Source organism: Podarcis tiliguerta (assembly GCF_965153285.1).
Source record: "Podarcis tiliguerta genome assembly, chromosome: 8".
Classification (NCBI taxonomy): Eukaryota; Metazoa; Chordata; class Lepidosauria; order Squamata; family Lacertidae; genus Podarcis; species Podarcis tiliguerta.
Window position 1 is genome coordinate 10137016 of NC_139541.1, and position 25223 is coordinate 10162238.

A 25223-nucleotide genomic window follows, 5' to 3' on the forward strand; every position below is an offset into this window, starting at 1 on the left:
TCTGCTCCTCTAATAACAAGTTGGGGGTACAACCCCCACTTTTGCCTGAACCTGTGAACTCATAGGTCTGTATCAAGTCATAAGAACATAAGAACCCGCTGGATCAGAGCAGTGGCCCATCGATTATGATGGGTAGGCAAACTAAGGCCCGGGGGCCGGATCCAGCCCAATTGCCTTCTAAATCCGGCCCGTGGACGGTCCGGGAATCAGCGTGTTTTTACATGAGTAGAATGTGTCCTTTTATTTAAAATGCACCTCTGGGTTATTTGTGGGGCATAGGAATTTGTTCATCCCCCCCCTAAAAAAAATAGTCCAGCCCCCCACAAAGTCTCGGGGACAGTAGACTGGCCCCCTGCTGAAAAAGTTTGCTGACCCCTTATGATGATGATGATTGATTGAGTTGATATGCCGTCCTATACCCGGAGGTCTCAGGGCAGTTCACAGAAAAGATCACAACATATATAATCAGGAAAAAAACAACCACCCAATAACACCCTACTCAGAAAAGAGCCACATTTTAAAAGGGTATAGGATAAGGTTACCAGACGTCCCCATTTTCCCATGGACAGTCCCCAGATTTACAAATCAGTCCCCTGACAAAATCCTATCATTCCTATTGAAATTGAAAAGTGTCCCTGGATTCATTGAAAAAAATCTGGTAACCGTAGTATAGGATGTCAAACAGATCAGCCAAAGGCCTGGTTAAAAAGGAACATTTTTGCCAGGCGTTTAAAGGTGTATAGTGAAGGCACCAGGCCCTCCTTCGTGTGCCTCTTCCTCAAGAGGTCCGGAGGGTCGCAAGACAAGAATGGGGCCTTCTCTGCAGTGGCTCCCCATCTGTGGAATGCTCTCCCCAGGGAAGTTCGCCTGGCGCCTTCATTAGACACCATTAGGCGCCAGGCAAAAACGTTCCCTTTTAGTGCAGGCCTTTGGTTGATCTGATTTGCATCCTAGGCCCTTAAAAAATTTTTTTTAATGTATTTTGTGGTTTTATATCTTGATTTTATTCTGTGAACCGCCCTGAGACCCCCGGGTATAGGGTGGTATATAAATTCAATAAATAATAATTCGTTTCCCATAGTTCCTCCTGCACTCCCACCCCAAGTTGTTTTTAAGTGTGACCCGCTTCTCTCTCTCTGCCCCCCTGGGACAGGATGAGGCCTTTGCCCTGTGGATCGAGCAGTGGGCGAAGCTGTATGAAGAGGAGTCGCCCTCTCGCATGATCCTCCAATACATGCATGACAACTATTACCTGGTCAACTTGGTGGACAACGACTTCCCCCTGGACAGCTGCCTCTGGCAGGTCTTGGAAGACACGCACACGCTCTTGAACTGTCCGGCGGAACCGTGAACGGGAGAAAAGGCACGCAGCCTCCCAGATCTGGCTGGCAGCACGGTCAAAAACCTTAGGGATGCGAGGTTGGAACCGCAGTGGCCCAGACACTCCTCTAGGGGGCGCCGTTGGCTGAATTTCCCCCCATTGCCTTCAAAGCCGGAGGCCAGTTAAGACAGGAGCATCTCCCTTCTGATCCAAAAGACTCTGAGGATGTTTTTGAGCCCTTCTTGGGCTGTTACAATCCCTTTTCCCCTTATACTAATGGCAGCTAGAAATCCTTACCCCCCAAAAAAAAAACCCAAATCTCTATCGGGCCCACCCCCCCCCCTTGTTTCTGGGTTGCACTCTAAAAAAGAAAGCTTTCCGCTGCTGCTTCAGTGCACACCCTCAATGGGACTGACGGCTTTACAAGCCTCTAGTTCAGAACGGGAGTTGCAGAAAATCAGGATGAGCACAACCCCCTGCGACGCAACTGCCCTCCTCTGGGGAGCCGGCTATTTATTTTGTTTTTATTTTATTATAAAGGCGCAGGATCGTGGTCTCCTTCCTGCGTCTTCTCGTTTTCTCTTGCAGGGGAGGGGAAAGTATTTAAAATGCTTGTAAAGGGAAGGAGAGAAGTGAAATCGAAATGAAATAAAATGTAGTTGATGCCTACGTTGACTTGCCTTTTTCAAAATGTGTTGAACGAGAAGAGCTCGGGACTTACTAGGGACTCACGTTGTAGCAGTGTGGTTGGGCACGTCGCGGCAAATGCAGGCAGTTATGGTAACGTGGTCAAACACCCCCCCCCAATCACCCATGGCTGGTGTCCATTGGGACTTGTGGGGCAGAAACATATTTGTACCGGACGCCATTTTGAATCAAGATGGCGGAACAAAACATGACGCCGGCATGACTCTGCCCAATTGGGGGCATAGTTTCTTGTGATATTGTTGCCAAACTCTACATTAGGGGCTCCTGGGGTAGGGGTGGGGGCACACTTTTTGAAGCTGTTGGAATGCCAGGCACCATTTTGCAACAAGATGGACAGAAAAATCACTTTTGCATGGCTTAGGCCTGTTTGGAGGCCACAGGTTCAGCTGCATCTTGAGATAATACAAGAGTTTCCTGAGGATCGACGTCAATATTTGGGTGCCTTTTTGAACCAACATGCCAGATGGAAACGTGACTTCGGCACAACTTTGCCTGATTTTTGGTGCGGCTGGTCCAACTCACAAATGACGCTATCCGTTTATAAACACATCTCTGTTCGTTTTTTTAAAAAAAATCCAAGCACTTTGTGCTAGTCTGTAATAATCCGTTTTGAGGCTTAGGGTATATAAACTTCATGAAATATAAAATAAGAAGGGCTGTAAACTTTTTCTTTCTTTTAATGTTTTATTTTCACTTTTTAAACATTCTTATACATTCACATCATTTTCAATTTCTACACTTCTGGGATCGCTTAGATCCATTGGACTCCCCCCCCCCCCATCTAATTACATTTTTCTAATCCATTTTATCTTCTTTTTTTACCTTTAAAAAAAAAAAGGTAAAGGACCCCTGACAGTTAAGTCCAGTTGCAGACGACTCTGGGGTTGCGACACTCATCTCGCTTTACTGGCCGAGGGAGCCGATGTTTGTCCACAGACAGTTTTTCTGGGTCATGTGGCCAGCATGACTAAGCCGCTTCTGGCGAAACCAGAGCAGCGCACGGAAACACCACTTACCTTCCCGCCGGAGCGCTACCTATTTATCTACTTGCACTTTTTGGTGTGCTTCCGAACTGCTAGGTTGGCAGGAGCAGGGACCAAGCAATGGGAGCTCACCCCGTTGTGGGGATTTGAACCACCGACCTTCCGATCGGCAAGCCCAAGAGGCTCAGTGGTTTAGACCACAGCGCCCCCGCCTTAGCTTGGCTATAAACTTTTTATTTCAACCTGAACGGAAGCCGAAAGTCTCAGCGCCCTCAAAATACGTGATGTCTGTTACATTGCATTCTTGAGTATTAACCCAAATTTTGCACAATCCTTTGTCTTCCAGGTGCAATCTCCCTCAGGCCCGTATTTTAAGGCCCTTTTGGGATTTGTAGGTGCTTGTCCACCTTTCTGGTCCGGTATAGAGCGAGCATGAATTTATCTGGTACTTTTTCTTTCTCCTTCTGCTCAGTATCTCCCCCCCCCCCCCCACGAACCCTAGAGTCCAGGAGCAAACGGCTGATGGCACAAGTTAATCCCAACCTGATCGATTACAGGCGGGAGCTAATGAGACGAGAAGCATGTCCCTGAAGACGTAGAAGGAAGCTTCCCTTTTTGGGGGTGGCGAAGGCTCAGCTGTTCCCAGCAGGCTCCTTCATCATCAGCCTAATCAGCGGAAAAAGGAACCCAGGGGTGTGAGGAAGAGGAGGCGGAGAGGTCGCCTGCCTATCCAAGCATTTAATGAAGAGGTGATGGATGTCACAAAGAGAAGGGAGTTGGCGGTGAGGATTTCCAGCTGGGAGGCAGGCCCTGCAAAAAATACACACATACACCCACCATCTCCCTTTGTGCTTGCTGCAGGCCGGGACGGCTTCCTGCTAAATACAGAAAAGCAGCAAGCAGGCCTTAAGCGGGAGGTTGGTGCATGTGAGAGAGAGATAAAGTCTTGTTTTGTTCTTTTCCAAGGCTGTGTGGGGACACGGCTGGTGCTGTGGTCTAAACCACTGAGCCCCTTGGGCTTGCCGATCAGAAGGTCGCAGTTTGAATCCCCGCGACGGGGTGAGCTCCCGTTGCTCGGTCCCTGCTCCTGCCAACCTAGCAGTTCGAAAGCATGTCAAAGTGCAAGTAGATAAATACGTACTGCTCCGGCAGGAAGGTAAACTGCGTTTCTGTGCGCTGCTCTGGTTTGCCAGAAGCGGCTTAGTCATGCTGGCCACATGACCTGGAAGCTGTACGCCGGCTCCCTCGGCCAATAAAGCGAGATGAGCGCCGCAACCCCAGAGTCGGCCATGACTGGACCTAATGGTCAGGGGTCCCTTTACCTTTAAACAACGCAAGTGCAAGAATGGAAATAAACAAGAATCCGGTCAATAATTGCACAGTTTTGCATAAATGCGTGGCGGAGCTTTAACGAACAATTGCTGTCACAATCCAAAATAGAGTATGTGCAAATGGGAAATAAAAAAGTGAATCCCCGCGACGGCGTGAGCTCCGGTTGCTCTGTCCCAGCTCCTGCCAACCCAGCAGTTTGAAAGCACACCAGTGCAAGTAGATAAATAGGTACCCCTGCGGCGAGAAGGTAAACAGTATTTCCATGCGCTCTGGTTTCCGTCACGGTGTCCCGTTGCGCCAGAAGTGGTTAATCCTGCTGTCCACATGACCTGGAAATCTGTCTGTGGACAAGCGCCCGGTCCCTTGGCCTGAAAGCGAGAGGAGTGCCACAACTCCATAGTCGCCTTTGACTGGACTTAACCGTCCAGGGGTCCTTTACCTTTTATACCTACCAAGGCTGCATAAGAACCTAAGAGCAGCCCTGATGGATCAGGTCATTGGGGCATGAAATAATTGAAATACTTTATTGTCACTTGTACAACTTGTATACAGTGAGATTACACGAGCACCTCCCACTCAGCTCTCTAAGTCTTAATTCCCCACCAAACCTGAAAGTCAGTTGCCCTGTTGTTATCTTTTCATTCAGCAGCCTAACAGCCCACGGATAGAAGCTGTTCTTTACCCTGTTGGGGTGACTAATCATGCTTCTATATCTTCTGCCTGAGGGCAGGAGATCAAGAAAGTGCCGACCAGGGTGTGAATCACCCCTGAGAATTTTCCTCACTCTCCTGCGGCAACGTTCTTCCAGCAGATTCACGGGACAGCCCATAAAATCTTGGGCTGTGTTCACCACGCTCTGTAGGCACCTCCTATCAGTTGATGTCAAAGCAGCGTACCACTCCGTGTTGCAGTATGAAAGGACAATCAAATGTTGATTGACATCGTTCTTTCACAATACTCTGAGGAGATGGCGTCTCCGTTCGGCCTTCTTAACCACTTGGGTTGTATTGATTTTCCAAGAAAGGTCTTCACTGTGACAAACTCCTAGGAATTTAAAGGAAGAGACTCTCTCCACACAGCCCTCCCCGATGTACAGCAGGGCTAGTTCTCTCTTCCTCCGAAAGTCTGACACCATCTCCTTTGTCTTGCTTAAGCCCACAAATAAGACCAGGGCACATGAGCACGTCCTTCTGTAGCCTTATTAGACTTTACCGATTGGTGGCCTCTGCGTTGCTCCCGGACAGGAGGAAGGAAGTCAAATGACACCGAGGGTTGGTTCAGAGAAAGAGTTCTTTATTTCTGCTCTCCGGAGCAGCAGAAAGGCACTTGCGTGGTCAGTCCACAGCAAGTCCAAAGAAACAAGAAATTTCACGCAGTATATATATCCTCCAGGCACCCTCTCCCTCCTTCCCCAGGAATCCAGTCACGTCAGCTTGTACACGCAGGTTGACATCACAGATGTTCCTGCTCCGGTACTCTTAACCATAAAAGGGTTTTCCTTCCTGTACTTCTGACCATAAAAGGGTATTCCTGTTCCTATACTCTTATCTTGGAGCAAGAGGTCACCAACTCTAAGAACACACTCTGGCGCTGTTCCCGGACTAGGTCTGTGCATCAGAGTGTGGTAAGATAAGACCCAGACATGTCATCCCTACTCCACTGGAACAGCAAAGGTCATCCATTGCCGTGACTGATAAAGGAGAGAGCTTTGTTTATACAGTTGTGTTCTTGTTATGCATTTGCTCAACAGCTCAAGTTAATGCATTTTAGAAATGCTCTCTTGGAGAAAGAAGAAAAGGGGGGTTTTGGGTCCCGTTTCAAACTGACTGCACAGAAACCCATTCCTTCACTTGCTGTAGTTCCCAGTGACCGGCATTGAGAAGCATGACTGCCTTTGACCGTGGAGGCAAAGCATTGCCAGAATGCTGGTTAAGTCATCGATAGTTTTCTCTTCCATGTATCCGTCCGGTCCTCTCTTAAAGCCATCCAAGTTGGTGGCCGTCACTGCCTCCTGTGGCAGTGAGTTCCATAGTTTAACGGTTCCATAGCTGTGTGAAAAAGCATTTATTTATCTCCGCCCTGACTCTTCCCACATTCAGCTTCACTGAATGACCATGATGTTGTGAGAGGAGAAGAAAAACCTCTCTCTTTCTACTCTGAACTGTGCATCGTTTTATAAGCTTCTATCAATGTGGCCTCTCTTCCTCACTTTTTCTCTGAACAAAAAAGTCCCAAAAGCTACCCCCAAAGAATCCCAGAAACAGAAGTTTACCCCTCATGCAACTATAATTCCTAGCACCCTTAAACTACTGGTCCCAGAATTCTTTGCGGGAAGCCACCTGCTTTAAATGTAGGCTGCACACACAGCCATGGGTTAAGTATTTAGGTGTATGGGCAACAGCAAACAATATAAATTTGTTTAAAGATAATTATTTGAAAACCTGGGAAGATATTGTTGTTTAGTTGTGTCCGACTCTTCGTGACTCCCTGGACCAGAGCACGCCAGGCACCTCTGTCTTCCACTGCCTCCCGCAGCTTGGTCAAACTCATGTTCGTAGCTTCGAGAACACTGTCCAACCATCTCGTCCTCTGTTGTCCCCTTCTCCTTGTGACCTCAATCTTTCCCAACATCAGGGTCTTTTCGGGAAGATATTAAATTTGCAAATTTGGAGCAGAATGGATCTTTCACTACTAGGTAGAGTGTTGACTATAAAGATAAATGTATTGCCAAGAATGTTGTTCTGTTTCTATTGATTCCGGTGATTGGCTAGACAGATTGTTTCAACGCATGGCAAAAAGGTATTTCTAAATATATTTGGCAAGGGAAAAAGCCAAGAATAAAATATTGATAGATGCAAAAGAAAGAGGTTTTTCCCTGCCGGATATGAGGCATCCTGTCTTCGTTGGTTGAAGGAATGGATGACATTAGAGAATTCTCATACTGTATTCTAGACTTAGAAGGTCATGACAATATTTTTGATTGGCATGCTTATTTATAGTATGAAAAGGTGAAAGTTCATGAAGGATTTACAAAGGCCTGACAAAGAAGGGATGCACCGGGTGCCTCTGGGCATCATGTCCTCGGTTTGCAACCTATAAAATGGGCACAGGAGTGCAGAGGACACAAACAGCATTGAATTCCAGCCATTGAGAGAGGGGAATGCGCTTTAATGTATAGCAGCCTATGACTCAGTTGCCCAGTTGGGATATGAAGGCAAGCCGATTGGCACTGCTCCTTTGCAAGGAAGGAAGAAAAAAAAGACTTTGAGGCTGCTAGTGTTTTATTGAGCAATAAAAAAAATGACGAGTGCTCGTTCCACCAGAGAGAGAAGAGATCTGTGATGGGAAGCTCATGCTTCCTATAAAGGTTCTGGGCTTTTCCAAGTGGTAAGCTGATAGGCTGGAGAATGTTCAGTTGCCAAGGCTTTTGCAGGCAAAATGGGGGTGGAAAGCTGCTGTTTCCTTTTGCCTGCAGACTCACTCGCTGCCCCGGAAATCTTAAAAAACATGTTTCAGTCTTCTAGAAGTCACCTCTGCCCTCTGAACGGGATGCCATCAGCTGCCGCCACCTTCCAAAAGCCTGAGGGGGGGAAAGGATGGAAAGGGTCAGAGATAGCAAGAGATTTAGCACATAATATAATGTTTGAGGATTGGGAGACTGTGGAAGAAAGGGGTTAAGTTCACTGCATGCACTGTGTTAAAGGAAAATATAATGAAAATGATGTACAGATGGTATTTGACTCCTGTAAAATTAGCAAAGATATATCATAACTGCAATAATTTATGTTGGAGATGCAAAGAAAAGGAAGGAACTTTGTATCACATGTGGTGGACCTGCCCCAAGGTGAAAGACTTCTGGGAAAAGATTTATAATGAACTGAAAAAAATGTTGAAATATACATTCATAAAGAAACCAGAGGCCTTTCTTCTTGGAATAACAGGTTTGGAATTGACCAAGAAAGATGTTAAATTATTTTTGTATGCCACAACTGCTGCTTTGTTTATTTGTTTGTTTATAATTTTGTGAAAATCAATAAAAAAAAATTAAAAAAGAAAAGAGATAGCAGGTACTCTCACTGTGGAGTCTGGGGGAAGCAGCTGATTGCTACCCCAGCAGAGTCCACCATTCCAAGCCCTATTGTCAAATATGCTCCCGAGACACAAACAGATGATCCTTTTCTTCGCTCTTGGCCAGCTAGATGGGACAAAATAGCCTGACCTCGTGTAATCATTTTTTCTAAACATTTCTGTTAACACCTCCCTGCTTTGGTATCTAGAAACTGAAACACTAAAACTACCCCAGCTTGGATAATGGGGTCTTTCTCTGCGTCTGATTTACATATTTCATAACAGTTATATGCTGCCTGATTGTTTAGCTGTGATTAATAACAATATTTATACCCTGCCCATGTTGGCTGGGCCCCTTCCAACTCCAGGATGCTAGGATTTTAAGACTCAAAGCGGTTTACAAAAAGAATAAAACAAGGGAATTTTCAAACAATTCTTTGCAACGGTCAAAAAATAAAATCGGCGATAAGCTAAACCAGGGTTTCCCAAACTTTGGTTTTCAGCTGTTTTGGGACTACAACTCCCATCATCCCTAGCTAACAGGACCAGTGGCCATGGATGATGGGAATGATAGTCTAACAACAGCTGAAAACGCAAGTTTGGGAAACCCTGAGCTAAACGGATTAAAACACGCATCAACATTCTGCGTATCTGGGTAGGCCTGCCTAAGCAAAAATGTCAATAGGCAGGGAGTTGCAGAGTATATATGTATACAAGGCTGAAAAAGAACTGTGCTTCTGTCCAAGTCACCGAATGGCAAGAGTCTGGGCTCAGAACAGTGACTCACTACAGAGCTGCAACAGCCCAACCTCCAGGGGGAATTGCTTTGGGAGCTAACGCAAGACTCCTTGGCAGAGACAGGAAGAGCATCAGCCAAAACCACAGCAGGGCGCAATGTTGGAGGAGCGTCGTGAAGCATGCAGAGACATAGCGGGCAACCTCTTCTAAGGGAAGTTGTGCTTTAGGTGCCTGGGAGGGAAGCTTTTGCTTGCTGGACTCCTGTCCCGCAGCACACCACCGGCGGTTTTTGGGTGAAACCCTAGCACTCCCCCAGCGCCCAGTTTGGGAAATCGCTTGCCCTTACCTGCTCGAGAAGCTGCCTCTCTTCGCCCGCCAGGAAACGCTCAGCCACCCAGCTCTGCAGGCAGCGCCGCCTCCAGACTGCCCAGCTCCACTGTGCCAGCCTCTGCCTCACCTGTGGGGAGATTTCAGAAGGGGCTTGGACTCCACAGCAATGGGGCCTTGGAGTCCAAGGCATCTTGCAGCCGGCCTCCCCAAGATGGATCCCAATCTTTCTTCTTCCCAGCTCCTCTTGCTCAAAAAATCTTTTCTCCTGCGACCTCAAACACACAGCCCATCACCTTGGCAGCATCTGTCAAAAGGATTCCTCTTGGGTGGCCCCATCAACTCCTTTTGTCGTATTAACAAGATTCACTCTTTCTTAGGCCAGCCAGGGTTTTTTGCCTAAGCTAGCCTAGGGATTCCCTGTCCAGCACAACTCTACAGTTTGTACTTTCATCATCCACATCCCAGTTAAAACCCTAAAGGTAAAGGGGACCCCTGACCATTAGGTCCAATCGTGACCGACTCTGGGGTTGCGGTGCTCATCTCGATTTACTGGCCGAGGGAGCTGGCGTACAGCTTCCGGGTCATGTGGCCAGCATGACTAAGCCGCTTCTGGCGAACCAGAGCAGTGCACAGAAACGCCATTTACCTTCCCACCAGAGTGGTACCTATTTACCTACTTGCACTGACATGCTTTCGAACTGCTAGGTTGGCAGGAGCAGGGACCAACCAACGGGAGCTCACCCCTTCGCGGGGATTCAAACCGCCGACCTTCTGATCGGCAAGTCCTAGGCCATGTGGTTTAACCCACAGCGCCACCCGTGTCCCTCATCAAAACCCTACCATTTATCAATTTCTAGAGTTTGGTGGCAATGGGGGAATCCTCCCCAAATCTCTAACAATACTTAAGGCTTGGGGACCTTGGTCCTGCAGGCCAGATGTCGGAAGATGCCTTCTAGTCCATCCCTTCCCAAGCCACCCCCTTTGCACCCTCCACAGGTGGTGGTGCCTGAGTGCAAATGTGTCCTCAAACTCGGATCGTGCCCCTCAGTTGCCTGGACGGAGCTTAGAGGGGTGTGTAAGGCAGAAAACAGCCTACTGTTCAGAGGTAAAATTATATATTCATTGTTCTGGCACCCAGCCCCATGGAGGGGAATGTAGCCCCAGGGCTGGGAAAGGTTAGTCTGTAAACAGTGTTCAAAACTCAAATATCCTTTATTAGGCATAGCAAACCACACAGACACCGTATACAAATTGTGCAAAATACGAGCTCAGCATAACAAGCTTTGTCCCAATCAGATCTTTAACTCCAGAGCAAATCAATTTGCATAAATAATACAAGACAACACTACCACATCACCGATCAATTAAGAACCACTAAATCTCTTTATAATGGCCCAGTCTTTCTACATGGACAGCACTGAAAAATTCAGCCACTATTAAAGTAATTTGATCATTGCTGTCCGAGAGCAGGTCCTGAACCGTTGGTAGCATAGAATTGAGCCTGTTGAGTTGTAAGGCCTCTAATAATTGTCTTCTGGCATAAATGCCAAACCCACAAGAAAAGAAAATATGCTCCAAAATATCAAGTTCCTGTTTACTACATTTGCAGAGACGCTCTGATTCTGGGGGAGCTAAATATCTTCCTCTTAGTATCATTGAGGGAAACATATTAAATCTGGCTGTAAAAAGTGATCGAGATTTGCCAGGGGCATTTTGCAACCGAGTGGAGGTGCCCGAGTGCCAGGATAGCACCTGATTTCACCACCATCTGGAGGTGCATGCCTAGAGGTCCCTGAATCTTGCCTGTTTTCACACACCAGCAACACATCCTGTAGAATTCTGTCTGCGATATTTTATCCAAACGAATTTCAGGAACCAAAAAAAAAAAAAAAAAAAAGCATTGAATAACACAACTTTCGAGCTGCCTGCTCAGAAAAGGCTACTGGGCATTCCGTTTTGGCGTCTAACCCTGGTTTAAGGAGCCATTTGCCACCTAGCTTATACAGTGGTACCTCGGGTTAAGTACTTAATTTGTTCCGGAGGTCCGTTCTTAACCTGAAACTGTTCTTAACCTGAAGCACCACTTTAGCTAATGGGGCCTCTTGCTGCTGCCGCGCCGCCGGAGCACGATTTCTGTTCTCATCCTGAAGCAAAGTTCTTAACCTGAAGCACTATTTCTGGGTTAGCGGAGTCTGTAACCTGAAGCGTATGTAACCTGAGGTACCACTGCATATCTGAGTTTCTAACACTGTTGTAAACTCCCAGCACATAAGCTGCAATGACTGCTCAGCAGACAGCAGACGTTGTATAACCTTCCCACGAAAAGAATAATCAGCCCATCTGAACGCAACCCTGTGACTAAAAAAATAATAGCCCTAATTACTTTTCCACCGTAAGAAAGAGGCTGCAGGTGCTTATAAACACCTCACCTGAATCATCCCAGCAAGTATTGATGACAACAAAGGCAAACCAGTATTACCTGCGCCCATTCTACAGATGGAAAGCTGGAGAAAGGCGGGGGGGGGGGAATGATCTGCTGTGCAGTAGGGGGGGGGGGAGAGGCAGAGATTTGGACTGGGAGACAGCACCCCAGCTCATTATCCTGACCGCTGCACCACCCATGATTTATCAAGCTGCTTATATCCCTTATGGACTAGAAACTTAAAAACAGTGGGTTTTTTAAAAAACAAACAAACAAGCCACACCACTGAGGTTCCTTTTACTGCAGATCGCTTCCCAAGAACAGAGTGGAGGTTGAACAAAAGCGACAGGGTTATTCACTTCATCCCGCCTCGAGTTTCTCATACACACTCACCAAAGCTTGCACTGCCAGCTCTGTCTGGCAGCTATCCTTCCAAACCACCCATGCCCTCGCCAGGCGCCTCTTCTCCTTTCTGTGCTGGAATCGGCGCAGGAGGACGTGGTGTCTCCACCGTGCCAAATACTTCCTCCTGCAGCAGAGAGGGAAACAGTTTATTCTCAACATTTATAACTGCATATTATTATTCCATAACCTATATTTTCTATCAATCCATATTATCCATGGTTACATTACAAGTGAGATTAAAATCCTGCAAATGTTTCCATCTGCTTGCAGGGGTCTCCTAAATAACTTATACATTTTCCCCATTCTTTTTTAAAAGTTTTTGTCCTCTTGGTTTCTGAGTTTTCCAGTCAGTTTTGCCATCTCAGCATAGTCCATCATCTTACTTTGCCATCCCTCTCTGGTAGGGACTTTGTTGTCTTTCCATCTCTGGGCTAGTAGCATCCAAGCGGCTATTGCCCCGTACATAAAAAGTCTTTTCTGATCTTTTGGGATGTCGGGACCTACAATTCCTAATAAAAAGGCTTCTGGTTTTTTAACAAAGGTAATTTTAAACGCTCCCCCCCCATTTCATTATATATCATCTCCCAGAAAGCTTTCATTTAATTATATATCATCTCCCAGAAAACTTTTATTACCTTACACGTCCACCACATATGCTAAAAGATACCTTCTTTTCCTTTACATTTCCAGCAGGTATTTGTACCTTTTCTAAACATTTTTGCTAACGTACTAGGAGTCAAACATCATTTTCATATAATTTTCTTTCAGCATACAACATGCTATGAATTTCAGGGTGCCAGAATTCATATATCAACCCAGCCTTGCAGATTTAAATGTCCATTTCCTACAGCCTCTCACCAGCGGGAGGCTAGCAGCCTGCATTTCCATGATCCTAGTCCTCATGGTTCTGAACCAAGGGCCGGTCCATCTGGCCCAGTATTGTGTACACCAGCTGGCAGCAGCTCTTAAGAATTTCAGATTGGGAGATGCCAGGGATCAAACCTGTGACCTTTGGTATGCAAGGCAGGCGATTTTCTGCTTTGCTAGAGTTCTTTCTCCACTGAGGCCAGCACAGAAACGAAAGCGATTACCCTCGTAGAAGGCATGTTTCCCCACTAGACTTCTACCAAGTAGCGACAGAGGAGTGGCAAGACATTCTGTTCCCCACCTACATTGGCTCCCAGTACGTTTCCGAGCACAATTCAAAGTATTGGTGCTGACCTTTAAAGCCCTAAATAGCCTCGGCCCAGTATACCTGAAGGAGCGTCTCCACTCCCATCTTTCTGCCCGGGTACTGAGGTCCAGCCCTGAGGGCCTTCTGGCGGTTCCCTCACTACGAGAAGTGTGGTTACAGGGAACCAGGCAGAGGGACTTCTCGGTGGTGGCACCCACCTTGTGGAATGCCCTCCCGTCAGTTGTCAAGGAAATAAACAACTATCTGACTTTTAGAAGGCAGCCCTGTTTAGGGAAGTTTTTAATGTTTGATGTTTTATTGTATTTTTAATATTTTGTTGGAAGCTGCCCAGAGTGGCTGGGGAAACCCAGCCAGACAAGCAGGGTATAAATATTATTGTTGTTGTTGTTGTTGTTTAGTCGTGTCCGACTCTTCATGACCCCCTGGACCAGAGCACGCCAGGCACTCCTGTCTTCCACTGCTTCCTGCAGTTTGGTCAAACTCATGTTGGTAGTTTCGAGAACACTACCCAATTATTATGATGATGATGATGATGATGATAATGATGCAGATCAGATGGAAACCAAAGGAGCTGGTGGGGGAGGAGCGACAAAATCCCTTCCTCCCCCCCGCCTGCTTACTCGCCTGCACAGAAATTCCTGATCGCCTCTGGCAAGGCTACATGGACCCAGCGGAGGGTCTCTCTCTCTCTCTACTGCCTCTGTGCACACTACAGACTTGACAGCTCACAGCCTTACCCAAGCCACCTCCTGCCCACCACGGATGGGGTCGTTTCGGGCCTCGTCTCCTTGTTCCACCCATGTCTGCTGCCTTGTTCTGTTGCCTCCAGATGCATGGGGGCCCGCTGTGGCCCCAGGGTTTTGCTTTGGCATCTGTAGAGCGTCAGCCAGACGCGGAAAGAGCTGGAGGTCAGCCTGGAACGGATGGCTAAGCCTGGCCGAGGAGCCTCTTCGCTCGTCCGCCTGCGCCCTTAAAAGAGGAGAAACCAGGTTAATGCACAATGGATGAGCCGGGTTCAGCCGGTGAAAGGGTGGTGGAAACAGAGGGGCGGGGAGCGAGGATGCCCCGCCCACTTTCTGCCCTGCCCCTTCTCATTGCTGACATAAATTCAAAGTGCTGGTTTTGAGCTATAAAGCTTTAAACGGCTCAGGACCGCAATACCTCAAGGTACCGCCTCTTTCCATATGAACCTACCCAGACCCTGAGATCATCTTCTGAGGCCCTTCTTTGTGTGCCTCCTCGTCGAGAGGTCTGGAGGGTCGCAACACAAGAACGGGGACTTCTCTGCAGTGGCTCCCCATCTGTGGAAGTTCGCCTGGAGAACTGTTTCCTGTTCTGGCTCCTTAATAAAACTACTAACTGAAAGCTAGCTGGTGTAGCCCTGACTCTCTCCCTCTGATCTGCGCCGAACTGTGCTACATGTCAGTACTCCCAGGGGGTCACATTTCCTTTTGCCCCCCCCCCGCCTTTTATTGCAAATAAGTTTTTATTATTTTTCTAAAATTCCCCCAATAATAGCCAACTATTGTTATATCAATTATTATATTGCAAAAAGTTATAATTATTTTTCCAAAATTCCCCAAATAATAGCCAATTTATAACAATATCAATTATTTGCAAATAAGTTTTTATTATTTTTCCAAAATTACCCCAATAGTCAAATTCTAACAATATCAATTATCATGATGATTTTACAAATAAGCTTTTATTTTCCCCAAATCCCCCCAATAACAGCCAAATTATGACAATATCTATTATTATTAATAATATGCAAACAAGTCCCCCCCCCCAAAAAACCCCCAATTATAGCCAAATTATAACAATACAGTGGTGCCCCGCAAGACGAATGCCTCGCAAGACGGAAAACCCGCAAGACGAAAGGGTTTTCCGTTTTCAGAGGCGCTTCGCAAGACGAATTTCCCTATGGGCTTGCTTCGCAAGATGAAAATGACGAAAATTTTTGAGGGTTTTTTTTCGCTCCCCAACCCCTTTTTCTGAAGCGCTAAGCTGCTAATAGCCTTTTAGCAGCTAAACCGCTAATCCCTTAAGCCTTAAAAAGCCGTTAGTAGCCCTTAAACTGCCAATAGCGCCAATAGCGCTAATCCGCTAATGGGCTTGCTTCGCAAGACGAAAAAACCGCAAGGCGAAAAGACTCGCGGAACGGATTCTTTTCGTCTTGCGAGGCACCACTGTATCATTAATTTGGGGACGGGGGTCCCATTTCCTGCCCACAGTTGCTTGGATGAGCAGCAAAAGCAGGCAGAGCAGGAAATGCCAATTTTTAATTTTCCACGGCATGCTAGTTTCCACAGAGACTCGCATGCTCTCCTTTCCCTGTTCTCCATCCGGGCAGGTAGGAGGCAGGCCCAAAATTTAAAGACCCATTTCCGGGCGAGCAAAAAAACCTCAAGGAAGGGCGCAAAGGGGGGTAGGCTGGGAAAGTCCGAGAGGGGCCCAAAGGGCCGCATTTGGCATTGCCCCAGCGACAAAAAAAACTTTCTGGGCACCTGCAAATTCCCCAAGAAAACAACAGACAGGGGGAGTTCCTTACTGCTTGGCCAAAGAAGGGGTGCTTTCAGGAATTTCCGGGCTCCTATGAAGCCGCTTTGCCGCCGGACGCAATGGCGGAAGGTGGCCGCTCTCGTCCAGTAGCTGCTGGCCTGGAAAGAAGGAAGGGATATAGCCAAACTTGTTCTCCTTCCAAGAAAACAGGGTTAGGATCAGGGTGGATTTGATTTACCGTATTTTTCACTCTATAAGACACACCAGACCACAAGACGCACCTAGTTTTTGGAGGAGGAAAACAAGAAAAAAATTATTCTGAATCTCAGAAGCCAGAACAGCAAGAGGGATCGCTGTGCAGTGAAAGCAGTGATCCCTCTTGCTGTTCTGGCTTCTGGGATAGCTGTGCAACCTGCATTCATTCCATAAGACGCACACACATTTCCCCTTACTTTTTAGGAGGGGAAAAGTGAGTCTTATAGAGCAAAAAATATGGTAAATCATATCGATTTAAATCATGATTTAAATCACTAGTCGGTAAGATTTGATCTAAATCATTTTTTTACAGAAAGACTCTTTCTTGCTGGTATAATCTTAATATTTACAACCAGATGAAGGTTTCGTTTTTGGAAGAGTAAATTTTCAGAGTAGCTTTTACAGTTATATCAAAAATTACTGATTTGGTTATACTATTAGAAATACATAAGACGGATAATTATGAAATTCTTGTGAGGTTTAATAAGTTAACTGTTTATATTTGGACAACTTTTCTGCTGTACTGTGTTAGAAGGAGAAAAATAATCATTTCCTTAATACAGTGCTACCCCACAAGACGAATGCCTCGGAAGACGAAAAACTTGCAAGACGAAAGAGTTTTTCGTTTTCTGAGTTGCTTCGCAAGACGGATTTCCCTACGGGCTTGCTTCGCAAGACGAAACGTCCTGCGCCATTTTTTTTATACCGCCAATGCATTCCTATGGGAAACCGTCAATACACAGTGGTGCTTCGCAAGACGAAAAAACTCGTAGAACGAAAAAACTCGCAGAACGAATTAATTTCATCTTGCGAGGTACCACTGTAACAACTTAAACAATTTATTTAACTAAAACAATAACATTATAGCATATGTATCCATGTTTGTTAACTGATGTGGTTAAACGGTTTCTTTAAATAAAAAAACTTCAACTGAGTTTTAGCAGACATGATAAACTTTAATGTAACTTAAATAGAAAACTAGAAAGATTTTTCCTCCAAAAGCATTTATTTTAAAAATCCCATTAAAATTTTAAAAACTCCGATTTTTTTATTTTATTTTTAAAAAATCATTGATTTTTATCCACCCTGAGACCATATAACACCGGTCTTGAAAGACCTACATTGGCTCCCCGTACGTTTCCGAGCACAAATCAAAGTGTTGGTGTTGACCTTTAAAGCCCTAAACGGCCTCGGCCCAGTATACCTGAAGGAGCGTCTCCACCCCCATCGTTCTGCCCGGACGCCGAGGTCCAGCGCCGAAGGCCTTCTGGCGGTTCCCTCATTGCGAGAAGCAAAGCTACAGGGAACCAGGCAGAGGGACTTCTCGGTGGTGGTGCCCGCACTGTGGAACGCCCTCCCGTCAGATGTCAAGGAAATAAACAACTACCCGACTTTTAGAAGACATCTGAAGGCAGCCCTATTTAGGGACGTTTTTAATATCTGATCTTTTATTGTGTTTTTAGTATTCTGTTGGGAGCTGCCCAGAGTGGCTGGGGAAACCCAGTCAGATGTGTGGGGTATAAATAATATACCCCAGTGAGGGGGCATAAATAATATACCCCCTGAGGTATCCAGTGGTACCTCAGGTTAAGAAGTTAATTCGTTCTGGAGGTCCGTTCTTAACCTGAAACCGTTCTTAACCTAAGGTACCACTTTAGCTAATGGGGCCTCCCACTGCTGCCGCACGATGTCTGTTCTCATCCTGAAGCAAAGTTCTTAACCTGAGGTACTATTTCTGGGTTAGCGGAGTCTGTAACCTGAAGCGTATGTAACCTGAAGTGTATGTAACCTGAGGTAAAGGTAAAGGTACCCCTGCCCGTACGGGCCAGTCGTGTCCGACTCTAGGGTTGTGTGCCCATCTCACTTAAGAAGCCGGGGGCCAGCGCTGTCCGGAGACACTTCCGGGTCACGTGGCCAGCGTGACATCGCTGCTCTGGCGAGCCAGAGCCGCACACGGAAACACCGTTTACCTTCCCGCTAGTAAGCGGTCCCTATTTATCTACTTGCACCCGGAGGTGCTTTTGAACTGCTATGTGGGCAGGAGCTGGGACCGAAAGACAGGAGCTCACCCCGCCGCGGGGATTCGAACCGCCTGAGGTTTTACCCACAGCGCCACCCGCATCCCGTACCCCGAGGTACCACTGTATTATTATTATTATTATTATTATTATTATTCCCATAAGTAGGAAGAGGATGCTGGGCGAGATGGGCCTCATCCAACAGGCTCCTCTTATGATTTTGTTCAAGCTCTGGGACCCCAGATACCAGCCACCTGCGGAACCCCCCCATCAACCCCAGCTCACCTGACTGACGGAGCTAAAACGCAGAGCCCGGGACCCCCTGATGGCTTTCCTCCATCGCCACATCGCCCCGTACCCCGCCAGTCTCCACCGTAGGTGTTCGTCTTTCCGTCGCCGCTCAGCTCTCAGGAACTCCGCCTTCCACCTCCCGAAGGAGGACGCCAGAAGATGCTGCCCCCTGGCCCTCTCCAAGAACGCTAGAGTCGTGCGCCACGTAGAAAAGTGGGCAGCTGCCGCGGACCAGGAAGTGAAAGCCCTGGTGAATTTCATATAGAAAAAGGAATGAAAGAACCTATCCATTTCCATTAGTCATCTTCCTGATCTTAACTATCCACACCTGTAATTTAAACAGGCCATCAGCAACCGAGTGTAAATTTCTCCTTACAGATGCATTTTTTGCAATTTTGCCCATTTTTAAATACAAAGCAATGTTCCCTAATGTTGTTGGAAGTTTAGGTGCAGCTCAGGGGTTTGCATGGGGCTTAAGCAGATAGAGTGAGAGACCTCCAGATTCTCAGACTATCCCTGTACCTTCAACAACTATGCTGACTACTCTCTATTCCTTTGATGTTTTGACTGATACATTTTACGTCGTTCCCTTTTTAAATTTCTTCCTCCCCTCTCACCCTTCCTCTGGAACCTCAATGTACTTCTGGGTGGTTTCTTGGTTTCTCCAACTGGACAGCTAGGACTATAGAACTTTTCCCCATAAACAATGTACAGTGGTATCTCGGAAGTCGAACGGAATCCATTCCGGAAGTCCATTCCACTTCCAAAACGTTCAGCAACCAAGGCGCGGCTTCCGATTGGCTGGGCGTTTGGCATCCAAGGTACGACTGTACTTCTCTAAACAAACACAAATTTATGTATTTTATACCGAGTCTCAGCCTGAATGCCTTCCACGGAATCCCTGCTTGCTCAAAGCAAGGATTCAGCTCATTAAAGGTGATTTCTGCGGTTGCATGCAAAATCTATACATTAAGACTAGCCAAGCAGGCAGCTCGGTTCGTGGGCCGGTTAAACGATCCCCATGGGCAGCTTAGGTTGCTGACTCCTGCCCAAGACTCTTACCTGGAGAGGAGAGCCCGCTTGCGGTGTCGCTCTGCCTTCAGGTTCTGCACAGTCCTGGCTGACCAAACCGCAAAGCATTTCGCCAGCAGCTGCCTCCGATTCTGGCCATAACCCAGAGGGAAGGGCGCTTGTATGAGGAGATCTGCGGCACCGAGATCTTGCGACTCACTGGGGAAATGGCTTGGAAATGGAGAACCGTGAGGAGGAAGGTGCCCCGAGTCTTCAATCGTCAACGACGAGGAGATGCTAGCCAGGCTACTTTCCTCCGAGCTGCGTTCCTATTCCCAGTCATGAAATGACAGTATTAATTTTGTGCTTCTAAATGCTTGTTTATTTAAGATTATATACAGAGAGAGTGAGTCTCTACTGCTACTCCTACCTGGAAGAGACCCACTGAATAATAATAATAATAATAATAATAATAATAATAATAATAATATATTATTTATATCCTGCCCATCTGGCTGAGTTTCCCCAGCCACTCTGGGCAGCTCCCAATCAAGTGTTAAAAACAATACAGCATTAAATATTAAAAACTTCCCTAAACAGGGCTGCCTTCAGATGTCTTTTAAAGATAGGATAGCTGCTTATTTCCTTCACATCTGGTGGGAGGGCATTCCACAGGGTGGGTGCCACCACCGAGAAGGCCCTCTGTCTGGTTCCCTGTAACCTCACTTCTCGCAGGGAGGGAACCGCCAGAAGGCCCTCGGCGCTGGATCTCAGTGTCTGGGCTGAACGATGGGGGTGGAGACGCTCCTTCAGGTATACAGGATCGAGGTCGTTTAGGGCTTTAAAGGTCAACACCAGCACTTTGAATGAACTGAAGTTAATGGACATGACTAACATAGGTTCAGTCATGTCAATCGGTCTACACTATAGTAGATATGGAGCGGGGGGGGGGGACTGATCCTAGGTCCAACGTAAAGATGTAATAATGGAATACTGAATGGTATAGTTTAAGTAAAATATGCAGGGATTTATTATATGAAAAGGGACGTGGGTGGTGTTGTGGTCTAAACCGCAGAGCCTAGGACTTGCCGATTGGAAGGTCGGCGGTTCGAATCCCCGCGACGGGGTGAGCTCCCGTTGCTCGGTCCCTGCCAACCTAGCAGTTCGAAAGCACGTCAAAGTGCAAGTAGATAAATAGATACCGCTCTGGCGGGAAGGTAAACGGAGTTTCCGTGTGCTGCTCTGGTTCGCCAGAAGCGGTTTAGTCATGCTGGCCGCATGACCCAGAAGCTGTACGCTGGTTTGACACACACAATTGCATCTCAAGAAAGACGGATGCCAAGAACTATCTATCTATCTATCTATCTATCTATCTATCTATGTAGATACTGCAATACCTCAAGTACCACCTCTTCCCATATGAACCTACCCGGACCCTGAGATCATCTTTTGAGGCCGTCCTTCATGTGCCTCCTCCTCGAGAGCAACACAAGGTGGCAACACAAGAACGGGGCCTTCTCTGCAGTGGCTCCCCGTCTGTGGAATGCTCTCCCCAGGGAAGTTCACCTGGCGCCTTCATTACTCAACTTTAGGTGCCAGGCAAAAACGTTCCTTTTTAACCAGGCCTTTGGTCAACTTGATCGACATCCTATACACATCCTGTAGAATTCTGTCTGCGATATTTTATCCAAACGAATTTCAGGAACCAAAAAAAAAAAAAAAAAAAAAAGCATTGAATAACACAACTTTCGAGCTGCCTGCTCAGAAAAGGCTACTGGGCATTCCGTTTTGGCGTCTAACCCTGGTTTAAGGAGCCATTTGCCACCTAGCTTATACAGTGGTACCTCGGGTTAAGTACTTAATTTGTTCCGGAGGTCCGTTCTTAACCTGAAACTGTTCTTAACCTGAAGCACCACTTTAGCTAATGGGGCCTCTTGCTGCTGCCGCGCCGCCGGAGCACGATTTCTGTTCTCATCCTGAAGCAAAGTTCTTAACCTGAAGCACTATTTCTGGGTTAGCGGAGTCTGTAACCTGAAGCGTATGTAACCTGAGGTACCACTGCATATCTGAGTTTCTAACACTGTTGTAAACTCCCAGCACATAAGCTGCAATGACTGCTCAGCAGACAGCAGACGTTGTATAACCTTCCCACGAAAAGAATAATCAGCCCATCTGAACGCAACCCTGTGACTAAAAAAATAATAGCCCTAATTACTTTTCCACCGTAAGAAAGAGGCTGCAGGTGCTTATAAACACCTCACCTGAATCATCCCAGCAAGTATTGATGACAACAAAGGCAAACCAGTATTACCTGCGCCCATTCTACAGATGGAAAGCTGGAGAAAGGCGGGGGGGGGGGAATGATCTGCTGTGCAGTAGGGGGGGGGGGGGAGAGGCAGAGATTTGGACTGGGAGACAGCACCCCAGCTCATTATCCTGACCGCTGCACCACCCATGATTTATCAAGCTGCTTATATCCCTTATGGACTAGAAACTTAAAAACAGTGGGTTTTTTAAAAAACAAACAAACAAGCCACACCACTGAGGTTCCTTTTACTGCAGATCGCTTCCCAAGAACAGAGTGGAGGTTGAACAAAAGCGACAGGGTTATTCACTTCATCCCGCCTCGAGTTTCTCATACACACTCACCAAAGCTTGCACTGCCAGCTCTGTCTGGCAGCTATCCTTCCAAACCACCCATGCCCTCGCCAGGCGCCTCTTCTCCTTTCTGTGCTGGAATCGGCGCAGGAGGACGTGGTGTCTCCACCGTGCCAAATACTTCCTCCTGCAGCAGAGAGGGAAACAGTTTATTCTCAACATTTATAACTGCATATTATTATTCCATAACCTATATTTTCTATCAATCCATATTATCCATGGTTACATTACAAGTGAGATTAAAATCCTGCAAATGTTTCCATCTGCTTGCAGGGGTCTCCTAAATAACTTATACATTTTCCCCATTCTTTTTTAAAAGTTTTTGTCCTCTTGGTTTCTGAGTTTTCCAGTCAGTTTTGCCATCTCAGCATAGTCCATCATCTTACTTTGCCATCCCTCTCTGGTAGGGACTTTGTTGTCTTTCCATCTCTGGGCTAGTAGCATCCAAGCGGCTATTGCCCCGTACATAAAAAGTCTTTTCTGATCTTTTGGGATGTCGGGACCTACAATTCCTAATAAAAAGGCTTCTGGTTTTTTAACAAAGGTAATTTTAAACGCTCCCCCCCCATTTCATTATATATCATCTCCCAGAAAGCTTTCATTTAATTATATATCATCTCCCAGAAAACTTTTATTACCTTACACGTCCACCACATATGCTAAAAGATACCTTCTTTTCCTTTACATTTCCAGCAGGTATTTGTACCTTTTCTAAACATTTTTGCTAACGTACTAGGAGTCAAACATCATTTTCATATAATTTTCTTTCAGCATACAACATGCTATGAATTTCAGGGTGCCAGAATTCATATATCAACCCAGCCTTGCAGATTTAAATGTCCATTTCCTACAGCCTCTCACCAGCGGGAGGCTAGCAGCCTGCATTTCCATGATCCTAGTCCTCATGGTTCTGAACCAAGGGCCGGTCCATCTGGCCCAGTATTGTGTACACCAGCTGGCAGCAGCTCTTAAGAATTTCAGATTGGGAGATGCCAGGGATCAAACCTGTGACCTTTGGTATGCAAGGCAGGCGATTTTCTGCTTTGCTAGAGTTCTTTCTCCACTGAGGCCAGCACAGAAACGAAAGCGATTACCCTCGTAGAAGGCATGTTTCCCCACTAGACTTCTACCAAGTAGCGACAGAGGAGTGGCAAGACATTCTGTTCCCCACCTACATTGGCTCCCAGTACGTTTCCGAGCACAATTCAAAGTATTGGTGCTGACCTTTAAAGCCCTAAATAGCCTCGGCCCAGTATACCTGAAGGAGCGTCTCCACTCCCATCTTTCTGCCCGGGTACTGAGGTCCAGCCCTGAGGGCCTTCTGGCGGTTCCCTCACTACGAGAAGTGTGGTTACAGGGAACCAGGCAGAGGGACTTCTCGGTGGTGGCACCCACCTTGTGGAATGCCCTCCCGTCAGTTGTCAAGGAAATAAACAACTATCTGACTTTTAGAAGGCAGCCCTGTTTAGGGAAGTTTTTAATGTTTGATGTTTTATTGTATTTTTAATATTTTGTTGGAAGCTGCCCAGAGTGGCTGGGGAAACCCAGCCAGACAAGCAGGGTATAAATATTATTGTTGTTGTTGTTGTTGTTTAGTCGTGTCCGACTCTTCATGACCCCCTGGACCAGAGCACGCCAGGCACTCCTGTCTTCCACTGCTTCCTGCAGTTTGGTCAAACTCATGTTGGTAGTTTCGAGAACACTACCCAATTATTATGATGATGATGATGATGATGATAATGATGCAGATCAGATGGAAACCAAAGGAGCTGGTGGGGGAGGAGCGACAAAATCCCTTCCTCCCCCCCGCCTGCTTACTCGCCTGCACAGAAATTCCTGATCGCCTCTGGCAAGGCTACATGGACCCAGCGGAGGGTCTCTCTCTCTCTCTACTGCCTCTGTGCACACTACAGACTTGACAGCTCACAGCCTTACCCAAGCCACCTCCTGCCCACCACGGATGGGGTCGTTTCGGGCCTCGTCTCCTTGTTCCACCCATGTCTGCTGCCTTGTTCTGTTGCCTCCAGATGCATGGGGGCCCGCTGTGGCCCCAGGGTTTTGCTTTGGCATCTGTAGAGCGTCAGCCAGACGCGGAAAGAGCTGGAGGTCAGCCTGGAACGGATGGCTAAGCCTGGCCGAGGAGCCTCTTCGCTCGTCCGCCTGCGCCCTTAAAAGAGGAGAAACCAGGTTAATGCACAATGGATGAGCCGGGTTCAGCCGGTGAAAGGGTGGTGGAAACAGAGGGGCGGGGAGCGAGGATGCCCCGCCCACTTTCTGCCCTGCCCCTTCTCATTGCTGACATAAATTCAAAGTGCTGGTTTTGAGCTATAAAGCTTTAAACGGCTCAGGACCGCAATACCTCAAGGTACCGCCTCTTTCCATATGAACCTACCCAGACCCTGAGATCATCTTCTGAGGCCCTTCTTTGTGTGCCTCCTCGTCGAGAGGTCTGGAGGGTCGCAACACAAGAACGGGGACTTCTCTGCAGTGGCTCCCCATCTGTGGAAGTTCGCCTGGAGAACTGTTTCCTGTTCTGGCTCCTTAATAAAACTACTAACTGAAAGCTAGCTGGTGTAGCCCTGACTCTCTCCCTCTGATCTGCGCCGAACTGTGCTACATGTCAGTACTCCCAGGGGGTCACATTTCCTTTTGCCCCCCCCCCGCCTTTTATTGCAAATAAGTTTTTATTATTTTTCTAAAATTCCCCCAATAATAGCCAACTATTGTTATATCAATTATTATATTGCAAAAAGTTATAATTATTTTTCCAAAATTCCCCAAATAATAGCCAATTTATAACAATATCAATTATTTGCAAATAAGTTTTTATTATTTTTCCAAAATTCCCCCAATAGTCAAATTCTAACAATATCAATTATCATGATGATTTTACAAATAAGCTTTTATTTTCCCCAAATCCCCCCAATAACAGCCAAATTATGACAATATCTATTATTATTAATAATATGCAAACAAGTCCCCCCCC

The 25223-nt window shown here is 46.8% G+C and overlaps 3 protein-coding genes across 7 annotated transcripts in view; 1 reads left to right on the forward strand and 2 right to left on the reverse strand.

Annotated features, from left to right (window-relative positions):
- Window positions 1-1990, forward strand: part of MTHFR (methylenetetrahydrofolate reductase) — a 32914-nt gene extending 30924 nt beyond the window's left edge. For both annotated transcript variants that reach the window (XM_083453958.1, XM_083453959.1), the window contains exon 12: window positions 1154-1990. In XM_083453958.1, the coding sequence (XP_083310084.1) occupies window positions 1154-1351 (198 nt within the window). In that variant the 3' untranslated portion in view covers window positions 1352-1990. The remainder of the gene's footprint in view (window positions 1-1153) is intronic.
- A 5617-nt stretch (window positions 1991-7607) lies between these two features.
- LOC310683882 (uncharacterized protein) lies at window positions 7608-20009 on the reverse strand. Its single transcript, XM_083454342.1, has 7 exons — window positions 19631-20009; window positions 18563-18815; window positions 16054-16162; window positions 14240-14471; window positions 12296-12431; window positions 9497-9607; window positions 7608-7924 (listed from the first exon to the last, which is right to left on the reverse strand). Exons 2-7 carry the CDS (start codon window positions 18623-18625, stop codon window positions 7865-7867), a joined length of 711 nt encoding a protein of 236 aa, XP_083310468.1. The 5' UTR covers window positions 18626-18815; window positions 19631-20009; the 3' UTR covers window positions 7608-7864.
- Window positions 20010-21986: 1977 nt separating this feature from the next.
- The window catches only part of LOC310683602 (uncharacterized protein C1orf167 homolog), a 29966-nt gene continuing 26729 nt past the window's right edge, over window positions 21987-25223 (reverse strand). For 3 of the 4 annotated variants that reach the window (XM_083453726.1, XM_083453724.1, XM_083453727.1), the window contains exons 15-16: window positions 24173-24404; window positions 21988-22364 (exon numbers count right to left, since the gene is read on the reverse strand). In XM_083453726.1, the coding sequence (XP_083309852.1) occupies window positions 22196-22364; window positions 24173-24404 (401 nt within the window). In that variant the 3' untranslated portion in view covers window positions 21988-22195. Of the gene's footprint in view, window positions 22365-24172; window positions 24405-25223 lie in introns of all 4 variants that reach the window. The other variant, XM_083453725.1, reaches the window with a different exon arrangement.

What these genes read in the sequence shown, in the direction of transcription:
- LOC310683882 (XM_083454342.1), bottom strand. Translation starts at nt 18,625, where the DNA reads ATGTGGCGATGGAGGAAAGCCATCAGGGGGTCCCGGGCTCTGCGTTTT. An exon ending in ACCCCTTCTTTGGCCAAGCA is followed by an intron (nt 14,472 to 16,053) that starts GTAAGGAACTCC and finishes TCCTCTTTTAAG; the next exon opens with GGCGCAGGCGGACGAGCGAA. An exon ending in AGCTGGCAGTGCAAGCTTTG is followed by an intron (nt 9,608 to 12,295) that starts GTGAGTGTGTAT and finishes ATCTCCCCACAG; the next exon opens with GTGAGGCAGAGGCTGGCACA.